Source organism: Aythya ferina (assembly GCF_964211825.1).
Source record: "Aythya ferina genome assembly, chromosome: 5".
Classification (NCBI taxonomy): Eukaryota; Metazoa; Chordata; class Aves; order Anseriformes; family Anatidae; genus Aythya; species Aythya ferina.
Window position 1 is genome coordinate 60433142 of NC_140301.1, and position 20398 is coordinate 60453539.

General features: G+C 47.5%; 1 protein-coding gene across 10 annotated transcripts in view; it reads left to right on the forward strand.

The window, feature by feature from the left end:
• Positions 1–6542: 6542 nt before the first annotated feature.
• The window catches only part of ARMH4 (armadillo like helical domain containing 4), a 53712-nt gene continuing 39856 nt past the window's right edge, over positions 6543–20398 (forward strand). For 5 of the 10 annotated variants that reach the window (XM_084520451.1, XM_084520453.1, XM_084520455.1 and 2 more), the window contains exons 1-4: positions 12186–12275; positions 12534–13929; positions 15167–15373; positions 16509–16727. In XM_084520451.1, coding sequence (XP_084376577.1) covers positions 12207–12275; positions 12534–13929; positions 15167–15373; positions 16509–16727 — 1891 coding nt within the window. In that variant the 5' untranslated portion in view covers positions 12186–12206. Of the gene's footprint in view, positions 6637–7690; positions 7766–8641; positions 8711–12185; positions 12276–12533; positions 13930–15166; positions 15374–16508; positions 16728–20398 lie in introns of those variants that run through there. The other 5 variants (XM_084520458.1, XM_084520460.1, XM_084520452.1 and 2 more) reach the window with 4 other exon arrangements.

Below are 20398 nucleotides of genomic sequence, written 5' to 3' on the forward strand. Positions count from 1 at the left end.
AACTCTGTCCCATAATTCAGTATAAGCCCCTGCACTCTTCATACGACCATTTTGATATCCTGTCGGCTGCTTCTTCTTGGCAAGGAAAACTGAGGAAAAGGAACAAGCTTGCAGTGGTGATGTGGGATGCGGGAACAGCAAAGGGACCAGCACACAACCAGTGGGCTCTTGGAGTAGGAGGAAGCACTGCCAAGGCAGCAGAGGAGGATGCCAACACATTAAAAAATAAACAAACAAAACCCTGTAGCAATTAAATGCTCCAAGACCCGATTCAAATTGCCTTCTGATTTTGTGTGTTTTTATGTTATTAACATTCTTCTTATTATATTTTATAGTTACATTATATGCCCTTCCAAAATATGGAAATGCAGCTGACCTTTAAAGCATATGCAAACAGCCTTGCCTGCAAATATGTTTAAATGTCATTCTCACAACAGAGCCTTAGCTCTACCGTGTCTGAGCAATACCCCAGTGTACCAAGAAGCCACGTTCAGTTAGAATTATCCCTGACTGAACTGGGCATTTTATGCCAGATGCTTTTCTCTCTTCGGGTTTCCTGTCAGGAAAATGATCCTGGAATTCCCAAGCTCATGTACTGAGTGCTGCCTGCTGCCCCGGGTTCTTCTGAGGACAGTGGGAGGAAGCCCGCGAGGTTGCTGGGCCTGTTGAGAATGCGCTCATGCTGATGTGTGAATTTTCATTCTTTTAAATTCCGTATAATGCTCCTGAATATCTCTGTGACAGGGATCTTCTAAAGATGTAACCTAAAATACTTAATGTTGAGGCTCTTGAAATACTTGAAGTCTAAAACTGGGACTAAAAAATTAAATAATACGTGGTTAATTTAATGACTGATGTCCAATCTGAGCATGATGTTTTCATGACCATTTTTAGCCCCATATCTCACCTGTTTATGGTGTATTACTGTGTCATAATTATGCCTACAACATGTCTATGTTCTATATTCAATGTTTTATGTAAAAAAAAAATATTACTTAGATATGTTTTAGAGGTCACAGGCTCTACTTGAAATATATAGCCCATTGCTTTCTCCTAAACACATTATCGCTGGGTTAGGAAAGATCAGAGCTTGCTGCTAATCACATCACTGCCTTTATAGCCCATTGGAAATCTTTCCTTAAATTACATTAATCAATCACAGTTAACACGAGCTCTGAAATGCAAGCTGCAGCTTAGAAGTGGCTTAATTTAATGGATGGTCTTCCCAGAGCCTAGCAGTTATTGATAATAGAAGCCAGAGAGCCTAGAAGTGTGCCAGTGTTTCATAACAAAATCTATCCACATCGTGCTGGTTTAATCAAGGAAGCTGCTTGCATAATAATGTGGAAAGCACGCTCGCTATCCCGAATATGTAACTGTTGAAGAAACAGATGGTGATGCTGGCCCATAAGAATCAGGCTATAAATACATTCAAGATAACAATATAAATGAAAATAATTATTCACAATCTAAGGAGATGGTAGGACAATTAAGCCTGCTGCTAAGCAGGAGGTTGAGGGGAGGAAAACACAGGATCTCCTTAACGCAGTAAGATGATGTTCCCTGAATGCAGCCGGCTCCTATAACTCTTGTTAAGTAGTGGTATGCTCTGGCATGCAGGGAAGAGCTTGCATAAATATATAAAAATACAAGGAATGAATTGTAGCCTATTGAAATCAGTGAAAATTCTCCAGTTCATATCAAGTATATAAGACACTTCTTTTGGCTAGTGGAGTGCTTTTCATTTTTTTAAGACTGTTAGTATTCAAGCCATTGGCAGAAATAATCTTTTTGAATATCTTGCAGACAAGTTATTGTCACAAGCAGCACTGGGCACTCGTCTGCGGGGAGCGGTGGTGAAAGCGAAGCTGGTGCCTCAAGGTGGCAGCTCAAGAACTGCCCTGGAGGATTAAACGGGAGCAGTTTTCATAAAGAAAATGACTTTTCTGTATGAGTCCTGAAACACGGCAGCTCTTGGATGAATTAATCCCCACAGTGCCCTTGCAAACATTGCAGGCATAAAGGAATGTGTCCTCCAGCGTAAACACTGCAGGCCCAAATGGGTAGAGCACGGAGGCACCTTGCCCAACTAATATTCTGCTGCCTTTAGTGCAGAAATGCCTATCTGGACCCCCGCAGAGACTCAGATTTCAGTAAACCCCTATGCATGTTTCATTGGCAAAGCATAATTTTTTCTTGGGCACAAAATAAACAGTCCTTTGTGTCCCCACGTTGGATGGCTTTGTTTGTGTGCTTGCCTTTAAGCCTTCTTAATCCTTATATACCAGCTAACTGAGTCACGTACCCATTTTTTTCTCAAAGAATCACATAGTTGCATACTTAGGGGCAGCTTTAAGCACAGTATAAAAGCAATTGCTCAGAGATACAGTCTAGTTCCTGGAGCTCACAGTTCCTCACCTTCTCCCAGCACAACTCATGGAAATCCACGTATCTGTTTTCCAAAGAGGGAAAGAGGAAGAAATCCCACAGTCTTTCTACCGCTTGGTGCTTTGTGAACAGCTGGAACTGGTTCCTGCTGTAGGATTTCATCTTAATTGTTTTTAATATTAATTTCCAATAAAAATATAAATATATATTTTGCTCATAACCACCCAAAAAGTTGTCTGCATTGCTCTAAAAATCCCCCCAGTGGAGGAATAATGAAAACACTGATGGTGTCTGGATTGAAACTGTTGTTTCCCAATAAAAAGCAGCCGGCCTCCCACCCAGGCACCCTGACACCATCAGCCTGCCCATGGCAAAGCCCCTGTTCCTCCTTGGGGTTGCCCACTCCAGCCCTTCTGAGTTATTTTAGTAAGGGCTGTACCCCAAGGGATGGGGTGGCAGGGCTGAAACGTGGGCTGCAGGATCCTGGGGATCCAGGTGCTCGGTTTAACCTCAAGTTCTGGGAAGCAAAACAAAACTTAAGTTTTCAAAGTGACTCCGTTTAAGATTATCAAGAAGCAGGGAGTTTAATGTCAGAACACTGCTTAGGGTTAGCTTGCTTTGGGGTGGCGTGTCAATTGCTTTTTTTATTATCAGCCTAATTTCATAGTGGAGTATGTAGGACGGGGGAAAAAAATATCCAAGTGCTACAGGGAATTGACAGATGGTTCACGTTTTAGCTGAGGCTCCAATATGCATGGGGACGGCTTCTTCAGCACTTTATTTCTGGGAAAATTGTAACAGGCAGTGCACTAACTGCATTGATTTTGTTAAAGGGTATGGAGAAGAGTGAGGGTTGTACAACATTCAGTTATGGCCATGAGCACTGGTCCTCCTGGGCTGTATTCCCAGAGCAACTGAGACTGATTCCAGCGACCTTGGACAAGTCAGCAAAATCGTGGTTCTGCCCTTAAAAGTGACTGGGTAAAAATGGCACTCTCCTACTCAGCAGATCTGAGCGCTGTGTGTGCTCCAAGTCACATCTGCTGACTTTAGTGACAAAAATAAGTTTTTTTATGGCTTTCCTGCTCTCTGAGCACTGCAGAATCGCAAGAGCTGGGAAAGCAGAAGCTGGATCCTGAGCCTTCCTGTAGGATGGATTGCTAAAAATTACAGTCAGCAGTGGGGCTGCTCTGGCATTGCTTGGCCTTGCACAGCTTTTGTTAGTGCCAGTGGTGATGAATGTGGAAGAAAGGGATCTAAGGGGATCCTGTTGATTCAGTTCTGATTGCAGATCACATTTACTGGGTTTGCAGTTTAAGGTAAAAAATAATAATAATAATAATAATAAAATCTGTTCATCTGTAAGATGATCACATTTCAAATAGAACCATTGGTTGGCCATAAACTTCCTCATGTTTTTCAAAGTGGGCTTGTTTTACACATACCTCCCTGCCTGTAAGATGTGGATACTGTTCTCACTTTCACACCAGCCTGATTTAGACTCACTGTTGCGCTGTTCCAGTGACTCCTGTTTAATGGGCAGAGTAGGTCCCCTTAAACAGGTGCTGCCAGCTGATATAAAGGTGGATGGTGAAGTAGAAATACAGACGGAGGTGTGCGCTGCTTTGTGTGCTGAATGTCCCCAATATTCAATTTGGGAACATTGTTCAGCAGAGAAATTAGTGTTAACTATTTTAAAATTGCCTTTACCTTCTGTGGCATGTCCTGACATACTTAGGATACCTGGCAGAGTCTCACCACAGATGTCAGGAGCTGCGTTGTAAGATGCGGTAAGCTGCTGTCAGGACAAATGATGTTTCGGTTCATGTTGTACATACACATACAAAATGTGCCTTCATGTAAATTTTGAGGTGACCCAGTCTGTTAACTAGGACATGTTATTTGTACTTCTGGGGCTGAGCAATAAGGCTGCAACAGGGATGTCATCTTCTGAAGAAATCTGCTGCATTGTGTTATTGCTTCCTACAGCAGGGGTTGCTATTATAATACCATGCAGATCTTACAGGGGACTCTGACAAAAACTACGTATTGCCATTTCCATTTTACAGAAGGAGAAATGAAGGCAGAGAGCAACAAAGGTGAGTTTTGAAAGTCATCTAACAATTCAGAGCCAGGGATGGGACAGGAGTCCCGTGCTATTTTTATAGCTGTGCTACCCGCATGGAAGAACAAAACAGCTTCCATCCCTCTGAATTTCACCTGAGCCTGTGGGAAATCGTTCAAGGGTGAGACCAATAAATAGAGGCTGGAACTGAAGTGTCTCTAACCAGAGCACTGGTAAGAAGGGGAAGGAATGGAAATTTCTTAACTTGCTTTGAAGTTGGGTGGGTTTTGCTTGGTTGCGTGTATGCTCTGCAGCATACTGAGCTGAGCTAAAAACCAGCATTTCCAATTAATAAACCATAGAAATGAATAACAAAGCAGTGCTCCTTGTTGATTTCTGAGCTGAATTCTGCCTGTTCCATCGTGCATCCTTCCATCACGTTTCAGTCTGCAGAATTTTTGTTGATCGTGCAGAAACACATGATTTTGGCAGGTTATGCAGGGTAGAGAAACTTGCAGTGTATGGGGAATTTGCAATTTCAGATGGGGGAAAAACAGCTATTTTGGTTACAGTGTTTATCAGTGAGATATTTAACCTTGGCAGTACACAGTGATGGTCTGGGTGCAGAGTTGGTTACCCAGAGAAATGACGAGGGGAAAGCAAAAACCTCTCCAGTCTGGTAAGAACTTTAGAGAACAGCAGAGCATCAGCTACACATGCTTTACAATTTTAAAATTGCCCCCATAACTTTAAAGGTTAGAAGAAAAGTGGAACTGGTTGAATATAAACCCCTCATTTGCACTTACAGGTTCACACCAAGGGTGAATTTTGTACCTACTGAAGCCAAGTCTCTGGCTACAGCCTGGTGGCCTCCTAGCCAGCAGCTCTGCTGTCTGCGAGGGGCATCTCCCCCTCCCCGTACACGGGTGACTGAGCTGCCTGTGATCAATCCCTGAACCACCACAACGTGCACTGCTGCGTTTTAAAAGAAGCCCTCATTGATTTCAGCTTGCTGTAAGGTCTTGCTACATGGGTAACTCCAGAGCTGGTGCCCCCTCCGTGTCTGAGCCATCCCCTCTGCTGAAGCAGAGCCCTCAGCCAAAACGAGATGAGGAGAATGAAGATAAACCTGCAGAAAGTTTTGGGTCCCTAATCTGGTGTTGAATGGTGTTTAAAATGGCCACAAGAATGCAAAACTTATCCTTTTTTTTTTTTTTTTTAATGAAAGATTTTGCAGCACTAGAAATATTAATTCATGAATAGCTTTCCAGATTTTACGATTCATAGCTGGAAAGCCAGAAGTGACTGTTCCAATCACTTTGTGTGACCGTTTACTCCACCAAACCGAGCTCTGGAGTTCCTTTTGATGCCTTTTTGCAATGGCTGCCTTTACTGCTGATCCAGGCATTTTTACACTTTATTTTCAACTTATGCAGAGGTTAGCAATATTACTCTGAAAGAAATTGCCCTGACCTACAACAAATCTGTCTCTTAAAGTTTAAATACTGGATGCAGAATGCTTAGCAAAATGAATTGGGTTGCTTCCAGTTTGGTTGAATTCCAGTAGAAAACACTGTGTAAAATTAGATAGGTAAAGCACTGGGGGAGTGTAGCAAAGAGAAGAAACCACTGATATAAATGGTAGTTTCAGGAGCACAACACAGAGGAAAAAACAACTGTCAAACAAACAAAAACAGAGCATTTATTGGTGAGGAATAGCTCAGTTTTCCTTCATCAGTTATTTATTTGGAGAGCCAAGTGTTTGGCAGGTGCAAGCAGGTGAAATCTCACTCCCACCTGAAAAATGAAGCCTCATTTTATAGATTATTATGAGTGGAAGCACAGAAGAATTTGCTCATTTGCTTCATGTTCATAGCAAAGTCAAGATTTTGACTTTCCTTGTCATCTCCTGCATTATTTCTTTATTCCCTCCTAGCTATCCCCCCCCCCCCCCCCCCAGCCTCTCTGCCCCAGCCCTTTCCTCCTCTGGAAGATTATTTTTCGTCTCTCCTCACCTGCCCCTGCCCAACGAGAAGGGTTTGCACCTGCTGCAGCACCGCTTCCAATGACTCATTGCCCAGGAGCATATAAAATCCTGGGAGTGCAGCTGGGTCCTTGTGGTGCCCCTGATGCTTAGCTGAGGGGAAGGGGAGAAGCTGCTTTCTTCATTTTTTGGAGACAAGGTATGAAATTGTTAGTTGCAGTAATTCTCTGCTATTTGATGAAGAGAGGGTGTGTACCTTGGGAGCTGGTGGTGTAAAGGTTTTCTATTTCTGATGATGGTTCGGCTGCAGGGATCCCTGTGGAAAAAACATCTGGGAAGAAGAAAGCAGGAGTAAAATTGTTTTGTTTTGTTTTTCCTCCCTAGCCAAATAGGTGTTCAAAACAACAACAAAAAATGAAACAAGCCCTTTCTAATATGTGTATAGGTGAGGTATTGTTTTCTTTAAAAAAAAAAAAAAAAAACACTCTGCAGAGAGAGTGTTAGGGGAAGGTGACCTCTGAAGCTGAAGATAGTGGAGGAGCATCTCTAATGGGTGGAAAAGTGCTAACAGCACTGCAGGCCTTGCTTTTAGGTTTTCTTGCAAGCCTCCTGCAAAGAGAGGGCACCTGCCTGGTTGGGTTTGGACCCTGGCTCTTGTAGAGGAGTTGGAAATCAAGCCAGTGCTTGGTTTGTGTAGGGTGTGGAGCACTGGGCTGGATGCGAACTCCCTTCAGCAAGGAGTGAATAGCAGGTGGGCAGTGGGTGACCTCCCTCAAGCAGCCTTAAGGGGTGCAGGCAGCCCTAGGACACGGTCTTGTGTTGCAAGCCCTAAATAATTTTTGATTTTGACCCTAAAATTTTGATTTCCCAAAGCAGTCATAGAATGCCTTAAGCTGGAAGGGACCTTAAAAATCACAAATATCTAGTTCCAACCAGGGGGAAGGGATGCTACCCAGGGCTGGAGCATCCCCAACCTCTCTGGGCAGCCTCTCCCAGTACCTCCCCATTCTCTGAGCGAAAAACTTGCTATTTTCCCCTTTATTTCCTCCAGCCCTCACTCCGGGCGGGGTGCAGCTGCCCTTTGGGGAAGGGGCTGGGGACCCCCCCGGGCTTCAGCACGACGGCTGCGCGGCTCGGTGCTGGCAGGGCCGGGCCTGCCTGCATCCATCCCTCCCTCCCTGCCTCCATCCATCCCTCCTTCCATCCTCCTCCTCCTCCCCAAGCGGGGGCGGTGTCGCGGCCGCGCCGCCCCGCCCCGGCCCCGTGCGGCCCCGGGATGCTGCGGGGGAGCGCGGCCAGGAGCCGGGGGACCGGGCGGAGCTGCTCCGGTGAGCCCCGGGACATTGTGGAGGGGGGTGGCTGTGATTTTTGGGGTGGGAGGGTGATGGAGGGTGGCTAAAAAAAATAAACAAAACCCCCTTTGTTCTAGGGGAGGGGGTGGGAGGTTCACTGTGTTCATTCATTTTAATTATTTTAATTGATTGGCGTTGTCTTGCACCCGTTTTGTTGGGGGGGGGGCAGCGGGGCAGCAGCACCCTGCTATGGAAAACCCAAATTGGGGCTCGGGGGTGGTTCAGTCGTCGTTGTGGGGGGGTGTGTACCCCCCTGCTGTGCTCTTGGGGCTGCTCGGGGGGTCTCCAGGGAGCCCCGGTGGGGGGCAGCTGGGGCGGGGGGATCTGCGCTGCCCTGCGGCTATGGCGGGGACAATGGGACGGGGCCGCAGCGAGCGGCTGTGCTGGGTGGCATCGGGGCTTGAGCCACCCTGAACCCTGTTCCCTCACCGAAAAGCTAGATCAGCCCTAAAAATGGCCTGATGAGGTTTACTTGGTGTTTAAAATCCTCACCTGCAGAGAGTTGCGGTCTATTGTGTGGGCTCGCTGGGCACTGAAATCTCCGAGTGTTTCTTGCTTGTTGGAACCCCAGTGCTACCTCCCTGTGCCCGGTGAATCCAGAGAATGACATCTCTGTGCCTTTGCTGTTTGAAAACTGTTCCACCCTTTGGGCTTCCCCTTAAAACAGCCCTCCTCCAGGTCCTTTTAATCGCTCAGCAATTCTGCACACCTCTGACTTGTGCGGTGCTGGGGACCTGGCGCGGGTCAGAAGCCCTGAAGAAGTGCACAGCTTTTTGCTCTCAAATCCAAGCAGGGACTGACATAGGTGGTCTGTGCCCTTCTGAACAAAGCCATCGCTTAATGGCCGGGGGGAATAATGCCTGAACCATGTCTCTCACTTCTCAAAGAGCTGCTGCTGGAACACAAATGCTCCGAGTGGAGGTAATGTATTATGTATTAAGGTGCCTCGCTAGGGCTGGCAGCAAGCTGGCTGTACTGAATAATCTCAATTCTTTGCTTATAGCAATGTGTCCTCAAAGCTAGAGGAAGATGTGTGCCCTTCTGAGTGATACACAGTTGTGCCTGTGGTTTTTGCTCACCCAGCTTGGGCTGTGTTAGTGGCTGGCATGGGGTGGTTATTGCTGGGGTTTTGTGGTGAGCTGCTGGAGGTGGCTGAGGTCTGTTTATCTGAAGTATGTGCTCTAAGAGCACCGGTCTGCAATTCACTTGATTCAACTGGATGAGGACAATGTAAGAGGAAATGAAGGCATTTTTCTCAGCTTGTGCTCAAAAGTAGGAGTTGGAGCTCTGCGGTGTTGGATCATTTATCTGCTGGCTTTTGCATTCAGCACAAGCAGTATGGCTTGGATAGCATACATTAGCACTCCAGTAACATACCACTCGATTGCTGGTGGTTACTTGACTTGGACACTTTGGCTAAATCTTTGCATTAAAAGATTTTCAGTGTTTTTGTCCAATTTCCCATACCAATTGGTGGAAGAATTGCAGGGCAGAGCATGCTTACGACTGTTCAACTGGTCAAAGCTGGCATATCCAAGCGTGTACTGGAGGTGCAAAAGGCTGTGTTCTGCACAGGCTGGGCAGTGATGTGTCTGGAGCTGACCTGTTAATCTTCTGTGCTCTGCTATGTGATGTATGCAGCCTCTTCAGCTTTGGAGTACAAGTGTTCTCTCTGTGTGGGAGAGGGATTGCTAGAACAGGGTTATTAATTCAAGTGACTTAAAAGGCTGATCCTCTTCTCTTGCTGGTTCAACAATTTGGCAAGTTCTGGCTATATTTTCCTGACAGCAGAAAATAACAGCAAATGGTTTTCTTGGGTGTTACATCAAGTAAACTGGACAAAACAGTGGAAAACTGTCTGAGGGAATGGCTGCATGCAGCTGGGTGGAGAGGGAAGTTTAATCCATTGCAGTGTGCATTCATGGATTGCTGCTCCATGTCAGGAGCAGCTATTGAACTAGATGAATCTGTGCTTGTCCCCTTCAAGCCTGCTTTTGGAGTGATAATAACAGGTTGAGGTTCCTCCTGAGCTCGCTTGTGTCAGGCTTCCTGAGGGCTGACTCTACAAATGGGTCTCTAAACTTGATGGAGGGGAGCTGATGGTTTAATAGCTACTGCTAAGGCTAATTGTATGGAGAAAGGAAGCAGCCTGCTTCAGGAAGATCTAGCTGGGTCTGTGAGGCTTGTCACCATGTGAAGCATTTGTATTTATTGTCCCCCAGCTTGGTGACTAGCCAACAATAGCAGGCAGTTCTTTGTCTGAGCATCTCTGAAAGATGCCCTCCAGTTCCAGCGCTTTTTTTAGCCTAGCAGCCCTTTGTGCTTCTTTCCAGCTCACCAGGAGTTAAAAAAAAAAATAAAAAAATTCTGTGCTAAAGGTGAAGCTGCTTGGCTCTCTGCAGCTGTGCTGCCTCTGCAGACAGGGGGATGGCATCTCCTGGGATATGCTTTGTGCAGGGAAGTAGCTGGTTGGTGTCTCCTGCCCCCTGGGTGTGCTTCCTACTTGGAGTGAAGATTAGTTTTCCCCAGAGCCTGACCACTGCTTGATAGCTGTCCTCCAGGGCTTTAGCTTGGAGAATGCCAGGTGAAATCTGGGGATGAAGAGCTCCTGCAGCATGAAATACTGGGTTATCCCCAGCTTCAAGCTAGAAATGAAATACCTTAAGCCCACGATAGCAGAGGTGCTGGGTCAAAGCAGCATGCTCCAGCTTGCTTTCTCTTGGTTAGAGCAGGCTGATGGTACAGCCAGACAGGAGGAGAGATGTGTAGTCCAACAGCTTGGGTAACAGGCTGCTGAACACCTCTGTTCAGCTGCTAAATCCTGGATCACTTGTATCAAGTGGGAGTACTACAGCAAGGTGTTAAACTCTGTTTAAGTAGATAGCTAGGTCACTACTGTTCATACACTGTAATCCAGCCTCTTCCTAAAGTTAAGTAGATCTTAAGCTCTGACTAATCTTCTTTGAAGCATGAACTTGTGCCATTATCCTGCAGCAAGCTCTGTGCCACGGTCTCTGGATCTTATTGAGTGCAGAGGTCTAGGTTAGCTTAGATCTAGATGTTGTGGATTTCCTGAGCAAATAACTTTCCACTGCTATCTCTCCCCTCTACAAATGCAGTGCTTTTCAGCCTGGGAGAAGCTGCATGAGGCTGTCTGAAGTTCCCCAGGAATTGTGCTGTCAGGCTTGTACTGAGCGCTATCCATGTAGTGGGTAAAAAAAAAAACACCCCTTGATATTTCAGTGTCTGATCTCAGCTGTCACTTGCTAAAGGGGTGTGAGGTGAATATCACTTAAATTCATACAGTGAGGCTGATGCATGTTACTGAGCACTACTCATTTGCAGAATATATTCTGAGTTCTTTTGAATTATGAAAGCATGTAAAGGACTAACATGGAAGAATTGCTGAATACTATCAGTTTTCAACTATATTCCCCTCAGGGTGGAGGAGATGGATGGGTGGCCACCCATTCTCTGGGGAAAAGAGCTGCTGAAAAAGCGGGAGGCATCTGTGCTGTTGCTGGTGGGACAGCTTCTTGGTGGCTTCTGCTTGGAGCCTGAGCACCTGGTGCATGTGTGTGGCCTCTGACAGCAATTTACTCCAGCAGCTCCAACTCCTGATGAACAGGGCTGTGAGGAGAATGGGGGAAAAATGTCTCTGCCTAGGAGGCTCAATCAGATAAAGTATGCAGTAGTTGACTCCAATGAGCTGTTTTGGCTGGTAATGCTGAGGTTATTGCATGTGCTACAGCCAGGTGTATGGATTGTAAGGTGCATACCCCTTGTGGGGGCCTTCAGCTGGAGGAATCTGTGGAGTAAGAGGAACGCTCCCTGATGGGAATGCACAAAGAGCTGAGTGACCTATTATTATAAGCTTTCTAGTATCCTGGTTGTGTCTAGCTGATTGGATACATACAATAACTCCTTCCACAAGAAGAGACAAATATACATGAACAGCAGGACTCCGGGTCTTTGTGTCAGATGCATTAGCACAAACGTGGTATTTCTGAAGTCCTTCACCCTGTGGCAGAGGCTGCCTCTTGCACAGCATCACCAGGTTGTGTGACAGGGTATGGAGGGATGATGCACCCTTGTGTAACAAAGCAGTGCCAGGCAGCTTGCTACTGCACTGTGTGCACAAATGTAAATAATATTTACCTACATTTTGGGTGTGGAGGAGTATAGCAAGCTGGGGAAGATGACTCATCCTGGTGTCCATGAGCAAAGGTAACCTTTGCCTAGTTCCATGAGGACCGAGGGTGGTTCTGACAGCCACAGCTTTTCCTCACTAGTATCCCTTATCCCCCCTGCAGCTTGAAGGGAAGAGTAGTTCTTACAGGCAGGATTTTCCATAACAGGTCAGCCCTGACAAGCCTCACATCTCCTTTCTAGACTTGGTGAAGGACAAACATCATCAATGGTTACTTGCAAGTCTGATGCCTGCTGGGTGGAGCATAGCATTCCATGGGGGCAAGAGCTTGGCAAGGTCTGGATCCTCAATTTGAGATTTTGGTTTTGTCTACTTAAGACCTTGAATTGGTAGAATTAGGAAGGTATTAGAATTGGTAGGGTTAGGAAGAATAAAATTAGACATGGGGATCCATCGATTGGAATGTGTGGGAGGGATCTGCACAGAACTGGCCATGGACTTCCATAACCTTCTATTGACCCCATGCCCTGAGTAACCAGATGATTTTTCAAACATGAACATGTGTAATCTGGGTTTCTTTTCTCCCCTTTCTAGGTCTTGCTTTTTGGACTTGTCAGCCTTGTGGACTTCTGCACACACATCTGTTCAGCGATGAGTAGATCAATAGGATTTAACATCTGTGTGGTCACCTGCTGCATCTTGCTCCTGTCCTCCAGGCCACCATGCCTTGCCTCTCCGCTCCCAGAGGAGAGCGATGTGACAAAGGTCCAGCATGGCCTGTGGGCAGGGAATGGGGTAGAAGACGAATGGACAAGCATGCCAAACTTAAATAACCTGGGCCCTTCTGAGCAAACTGCCTCTGAAGAGCCGTCAGGAGTGTCAGCAAAGCCATCTGGGATGCCCTTAGATGAAGCCTTCACTGCAGGAGGAGAAATGCAGCCTGTAAGCCCAAGCCATGTCTTCCTTGGCAGCCAGAGCCTGGGTGTTAGCACCCCTGCTGGGGCAGTGGCTGCTGAGGAAGAGAAGGAGCTCAGCCCTACAAAATCAGAGCTGGATGAAAGCGGAGAGTTCAAGGCCATGCTGACCACAGCTGTGACCACGCTGAACCCCTCTGTCCAGGAGGAATCTGTCAGCGGCCCCATCAGCAAGGCCACCACAGAGGACTGTGAGGTAGGGCAGGGCTCTGCCAGCCTCTTGGCAAACCCCCTCTCTGTGACAGCAGCAGCAGAGGAGGGGACAGCAGAGAGCAGCCTGCACCCCTCAGCTGCACCCCAACCCCACAGTGAGCGGATGCCTACGCTGCACCCCAGCACTCCCAGCCTGGAGATGGTGAGTGACCACCTCATCCCAACCCCACAGGCCTCAAGTGCAAGCTCTGAGGTAGGAACACTAAAAGTAACCACAGGGAGCACTATGAGGCTGCTGTCTGCACGAGGAACCACTGCTGCGAGCCACCCGCTTGTGACCACTGAGGCCTCTCCACATCTGGAGGCAGATGTGGGTGCTGGGCAAGGAGAGCTGCCCACCACAGCTAGCACCATCACCGGCCACCCTACCAGCTCCATGCTGCCTGACTGGGATGACACAAAACCGGGGAATATAAGTCAAGGGGGAAGCATGCAGTATGAGGAGGTGGGAGAGGACCGAGTGGCAATGGAAGCATCCCAAACCCCCCTGGGAAGTGAGGAGGAGGATGTGGTGAGAGTGGTGCCATCCCCAGCATCTGCCCCACCAACTCCAGGGCTTGCCAAGGAGAGCAATTGCACAGCTCCAGCAGTGCATGGGGATGGTGAGCTGGTCACTTCCACAGCCAGCAGCGATGTTCCCCTCACAGTGGACTTGCCAGGTGTAGATACTGCTGGTCTGAACTCTCTGGAAAACATAAATGTGGTCACAGCAGAGGAGAAGAGCATCCCTCCATCGCAGCCAGAGGCTGTTGTGATGACAGACGCATCTGATCTCTCTTCTACTCCGGAAAGCTCAATGAAAGGTAAAAACCTGCTTGTTAACAGGCACTTGCTTCTAAGTGTAGGTTTAGGAGGGATGCTCCTGTGAGTCTGTGCTTCCTTTCATCGAGATAAAAGCAAAGAAAGGTGTGATCTTCCTACTTGCAGCAGAGGTGGGACACGCCTTTAGGGGAAAGGCTGTGAACTTCTGTTTGGTGGTAACAGCTTGAATGGGTAACTTGCATCCATCGCCTACTCCTGCTGTAGGGTGTTTCTGTACCCAGAGCACAGGCTGGCATGGTCACTTGGGTGCTACACTGCCCCGAGCGATGTGAAGCCACTGCTCTGAGCTGCCTGCTCTCCTCCTCACGCTGAGAGGACAGCTTTAGCATCAAACAGGCAAGCTGGGCCTCAAAAGGCTGTGGTAGCTGGGGATGAAAGATATGTCTGAAGTTCCTGGTTGTCTCCTTGCCCTTGAGCAAAGCTGTGGCCAGGCTCTGACCCTACAGTGCTTGTGCTGCCCTACCTACATACATGGCACCTTCAGCCCACTGACAACACTTCCACTTGTGTTTAAAACGCTGGGGAAAATGTTTGGGCAGTTGTGGGGCAGCAACATTTCTAGGCTGGTGAGGGATGTGAGCTGTGGCTTAGGACTCTGTTTTAATTGCTAGACACTTCTAAACTTGCCTTTTTGGTTGCAGGGGCAAAGGGGAGGGCAAGGGCAAGCTTCCCCTTGCTGCATCCAGCAAATATAGCTCTTGCTGTAAAAGATGGAAAGCTAATTGCATGCTGGTGCTGAAAATAGACCAATTAATTTCTAGATTAATTTATAACCACTTGACTTGTCAGCAGGTTCCCCTGTGCTATTCCCAGGTGTTGGGGAAACAGCAGTTATCAATAAGACTTGTGTAGTGAAAATAAACCCTTCCACAAAGCTGGAGTTTAGCTCTAAGAACTGGCCACCAAAAGTACCCTTCTGGCAGCCTTGCTTGCTTTGAGGGGTGTTTCACCATGGGCCTGTGGTGCTGTATTCAACAGTAGGTCCACTTGTCCCTAAGGGCTGGCTAACCAAGTGGACATACTCTGCTGCTTTCCCTTCTGTTATACAGGGGGTCTCTTCTGTTTCTACACTGTAAAACAGCTACACCTGCTGCTTGCACCATGGCTTGGTAAATGTTAATGTATGGGGTTGATCCTTCAAGTGTTAATTCTGTTGCTGCCTGATCACAAACCAGCAGCTGTCCTATGAGCTGGTGCTGATGCTTGTTCTTGCTGTAGGTGCTACTCAGGAGGTGACAACTGCTGCCCAGGAGGCTGATGCTGCTCTGGCTGTGACGCTGGCACCCGCTGCTCCCCAGGGAACAGGAGCTGCAAGCCTGCCCCAGGAAACCAGTGGGGAGGACACCCAGATGCCAACTGCTCCTGGTGCCACCCAGATGCTGACAGCAGCTGGCAGCTCCACAGCAAAGCCTCCTGATGTGGAAGGTAGGGTTCTGCTTCCTGCTCTGCAGGCTTGTTTCCCCCACAAGACACAACACTACATCTGGAATCAGTATCGATGCTTAGACACTGAAATCTTAACACACAGCATCCAGACTCAAACTTGCTTTTTTCCTAGCTTTCTGCAGGCTGCATCTAGCCTTGGGCTGCTGCTGAGTTTTGACTGTGCAGATCCATCATGTTGATATACACCAGCAGAGCAGAATTTTTGCTCCAAATAACAGTGAAGTAGAGATCTTAGAAATACCAAGCAAAACCTCCACATCTATTCTTGCTAACAAGTTGACTTTTAGCCTTAATCATTTAAGCCAGCTCCTATTTGTGGAGGGATTACTTCTGGTTTGATGCTCAATCTAAAGGAGCAAAGAAGTTTAAGGCTGGAATATGAAGTGGTATAAGGGGGTTTTCTTGTGAGGATCTAGCTCACACTGAGCAATAATGAGTTCTTGATTCTGTTGTGTTCAGGGTTGATGTAACTCATACAGACATAATTTAAGTAGTTATATTCCTCCAGCTGCTGCTTACTAGCTTGGTGTCACCTTGAGAGGTATGTGTAGGAGCCCTGACAGGAGTGTAGCAAGGGTTCCCTTGGCACAAAGCTGACTTTGAGATCAGTTCTGTTGTAGTCCCACTGCAGTGAAACAGCTGCTGGGCAACTTTTCTGGTAGTTCTTATAGTGCAGAGCATCAAAGGAAGAAATTCATTTGCAATGTATCCCTTACAGTAGGGTTGCTCTGCAGGGGAGAGAAGGCTCCTCCAGCAATTACCACTAATTTGCTTCTGGGACTTAAGAATTAACTGAATTTGTGATTCTTTGTGGTAAACATGTAGATCTGTCACTGGTTCTGAACTCACCCAGTGTCTCAGTGCTCTGACCCTGCTGTGGGTTGGTGTCTGGCAGTCCTCAAAGCAATGGGAGTAATTCCTAGCTGAGCTCTCACTGAGGGGGAACCTCCTGAGCTGGCTGTCCTGGAGGAAAAGCTTTCATTACAGTAAAGTCACTTAAACGTATCAAAAGATGCAAGTATTTGAGCTGCGAAGCTTTCATTAAGGGGCTTGTTCTTAAATGGTGATTTTAATAGTGTTGTGCCAAAATGCTGCTGCTTCTTGTCCCATGTAGACTTTGCAGATGTGATCCTGGTCACCAGCGAGACGACTGCTTCAGCTCCTGGCGGGCCGTCTGCTACACAGCCTGGATATACAGAAGGACCATCCAGCAGAACCATGGTCCTGGTAACTCCAGCATCAGTGGCCTCTTCTGTCAGGAGGACAGCTCTTCCAGCTGTGAGGAAGATCAGCACGGCTGTAACCTACGGGCTGGACCGGCTGGAGTCAGAAGGTACTGCTGCTCCCCAGCCAAAAAGGCAGGAGGCTTCGTGTGGGGAGGCACGCTTCCCCTGACAGCATGGGCTCCCCAGTCGGTCTGTCTGGCACACGGTTATGTGCGTATGTTGCTGTTCCTAATAAAGTTGTTGGACAACCTGTCCCCTTTCCAGGTGGTACAGGAGGCTAGCAGTGAGCAGTGTTGTGGAAGATGTCTGAAATTCAGGTGGTTGTGGTGGGAGGGGTGGGCTTTTCCTTGGAGGGGGAGCTGCAGTGGGGTCTGGGTCTGTGCACCACTAACTGCTGGTGTGTGCAGAATCTCTGTACCAGGCAGGCAGTCACAGAAACACGTTCAGACAGTTGGAGAGGCCCTGCCAGACTGCTGAAGCCCTCACCCCAGATGGGGGTGCTCAGCAGGAGATGGATGCCTGTGTTCACCATACCAGAGCAAGTGGTACAATATCTGTGGTCTTCATGTATCTGTGCTAGGAGGGGTAAAGAATGCAGCCCCTTTGAGATATTTTCCCATCTTGGCACTGCCTGCTAAGCTGTTCTCCTACCCCTGGCTCCTCTAGTTGTACCTCACCCCTTGGTCTCCCTTCTCTTAAACTACTTTTGCCTGCTGCTGGGTTTGGAGTCTCTGCTCCCTGTCTGCTGGCCTTCAGGTGCTTGGAACTCAGTGATGCAAATTCTTTCTCGATGGGTATTTGACAGACAGGTTTTTGAAGTGATTTCTACTCTGGAGCCTGTCTGCAACTCAGGCCTGATATTTCTTCAGCTCATTTTTAACTTTCCTGTAGGGAATTGCTTCACTTGTGCTTCTTGCTCTTTCTCCTACTTAAACTCTTCTCTGCTTGCTCATCCATCTACAATTTTGCACTCCAGTGTCTGGGCTGACACCACCTGGCAGGGATTAATCTTTCTGCCTGTTTTGCTCCCCTTCCTTTATCTTGACCTTCTCCTGCCTTCATATTTTACTGCAAAGGTTGGCAGCCCTCCAGGGGTGGCATGCCAGATGGTATTTTTCCTCTGAATAGAGGTAGGGTGCCACAGACAACAGCTAATCAGCATCTTTTCTCCATGTGAAGCGATAACTTTAACTCCTGGTAAGTTTAGAGGGCAGCAGAAGCAGGGAGCCCTCCCTGCTGCATGTGTGAGATGCTGCAGCTCCTGCCCTTTGTCAGGCTTGCTTTGACTCCTTCCAGGAATTACAGCGTATGCTCCATGCCCTGATGAATCTTCCTTGCATCCAGCAATGCAGGGATGTGTCCCTGATGGTGGCAACAGGGGGAGAGGGAGGTGTGATGAAAATGTGATCTTTGGGCTGGGAAATAAGGTCCCTGCTTAGCCAGGGCTGTGTGATTCAGGAAGCTAAACAGTTTGAGTCCTCTGGGATCTCCTGTGGAAGCCTGGTTTTCTGCACTAGAAGATAAGAGGATTTCTGTTTTAACTGCACACTGGTCCTCCTGTTAATGAGGCTTTCTGCATAGCCTTAAAAAAAAAAGCCTTCCCATACATAGGACTAACTTTTTTTTGCATTCCTGCTAAGCTTTCTTATGCAGCTGCAGGCCTGCTTACTCTGCTCTTGAATATGCCCCCAGCCCCTCTGAGGGCAGGTGCAGGCTGTGGCTAGGACCAGCTTTCCTAAATGAGGGCTCTAACTGGAGCCTGTGGGTTTCTTGGCTCTGAGGCAAGGCTCTGCAGGTACCTGTCATCCAAGGTATGTGGTGCTCTTTGGCATGCTGTGTGTTTTTTGACAACTGGCACAGCTTTTTGTGGTCTAAAACTCTTCATAACAACCTGGACTTTAGTGCAGTGAGCCAGAACTTTCTCTGGTGTCAGGGATCATCACCAATCTACGTCCTGTAAAATGGGACAAATACCACTTGGGGACAGGCTTTCTGCCTGGGGATGCTGCTGCTCCAATTAAGTACAGAGGAAACTTTGGAGCTGCAACTGTTTTTTCTAATATTTCTTTTTTCTAATGGCGATTAGTGGATACCTCCCTCACATGGTGGAGTGGTGTATGGAAGTTTGGTTTTTCTTTTTGATCCTTTCTGAATTTCAGTACCTAGTGCTTACTCAAATATCTATGTGCTGCCACAGATGAGATGCTTGGGAGTGCTTTCCTATGGAGCTCCAGCCCAGGCTCTTGGATGTGAGGTTGGACACCACTGCAGGTGTACAGTGGAGTCCCCAGGGACAGACTCTGACCCTCTGCAGGGAGGCTGTGCCTTGCTGACCTGTGGAAGAAGTGCAAGGAGCTGAGTGAGATCAGCTGGCCTCCCAGCCCTCAGTGGGGCTGGCTGCTTTGCCTGGTTCATCATTAAATATGGACTCCTGCTGTGCAGCTAGTGTGGTTTCTTGGGGACCATCTGTGCTAAACTGCCTGCAGTTAATTGCCTCAGTATATTCACCTGCCTGGCTTGGATGCAAAACTGCTTTTTTATTTTTAAAAAAAAAAACAACTCAAGTTGCACAGACAAACATGAGGTGCTTTGAATAGCTTTCTAGATGAGCTTATCCTCATCTCTAGTGGACTCTGGAGAGATTAGTTGAGTACCAAACGTCTTCCTACCTTGACTGTGCGGTGAGACTGGTTTTACTTGCCCTTCTTAGCCAAGGAAATCCTATAAAGGGATTACAAGGTATGGGAACAGGACACAGCAGAGGATGAGCCTTACTTGTCTGGGAGACTTAATTCTATGTTTTGTTCCTGTGCCCAGAACTTGAGCATCTCTCTGGGAAGCTTAACATTGTAGCTTTCTCTGTGGGGCTGTTAGGGTCCAAAGAGAAAATCTAGCTTAACTTGCCTATTCAGGACCACTGTGTAAACCTCCCAACACACTTCTTGAAATGGCTCTTTTAAAATGAACTATTTTACTTCAGGACTAGATTCCTTGGCCATAACATCAGCCCTGTGCAGGGATGCTGTACTCCTTCAGCATGGCAGCACTTGGCAGATATAACTTCCCCAAGTGGCAAGCAGTCTGTCACAGTCTCTGTTCTGCAAGGTCCTTGCAGTGTTTAGCTGAAGCCCTTGAGGGACAGAGCACAACATCAGCTGGCTCCCCTCAACTCATCAAGCAGCTTCTGTCACTGGTTCATGCAGGATGTGACTTGGAGATGCATTGGAGCAAAGCAGAAGATCCTAGGAGAACTTTGTAGGTCATGTTATCCTGTGCTAACCCTAAACCAGCAGGTACAGAACTGGCCTGGTGCTAAGAGTGATGACTTGCCCATCACAACCTGCATCCAAAAAACAGTTCAGTGTGGACAGCTTGCAGCACTGCTGCCTGTGGCTGTTGGTGAGGGTGGGTTTTCTTGCATGCTGCCACCTTGCTTAGGCAGCTGGGGGTGGTGGTTGTGAAGCAAGATGTGCAGGGCTGAAGGAGGCAATATCTTGATATTCATCAGACTGCAAGGTTTAATATCTTTGAGATGCAGACATGTCAGTGCTGGGTTGCCTTCCTAGGCTGCTTCTCTTTTAACTTGCAAGTTCTTCAGCTGTTAGACTCCTGCATGTTAGACCAACCCTTGCCACATCTAAATTTAACAGTGAAAACCAGCCCAAGTTCAGTTCTGCCCACTCCCTGCAGATGAATAAGCTCCAGCTTGGCCCACCCCAGTATTAACTGGGGATTTAGAGGCTGTTTACTTGTGTCTCTCCCTCCATCCCAAAAACAC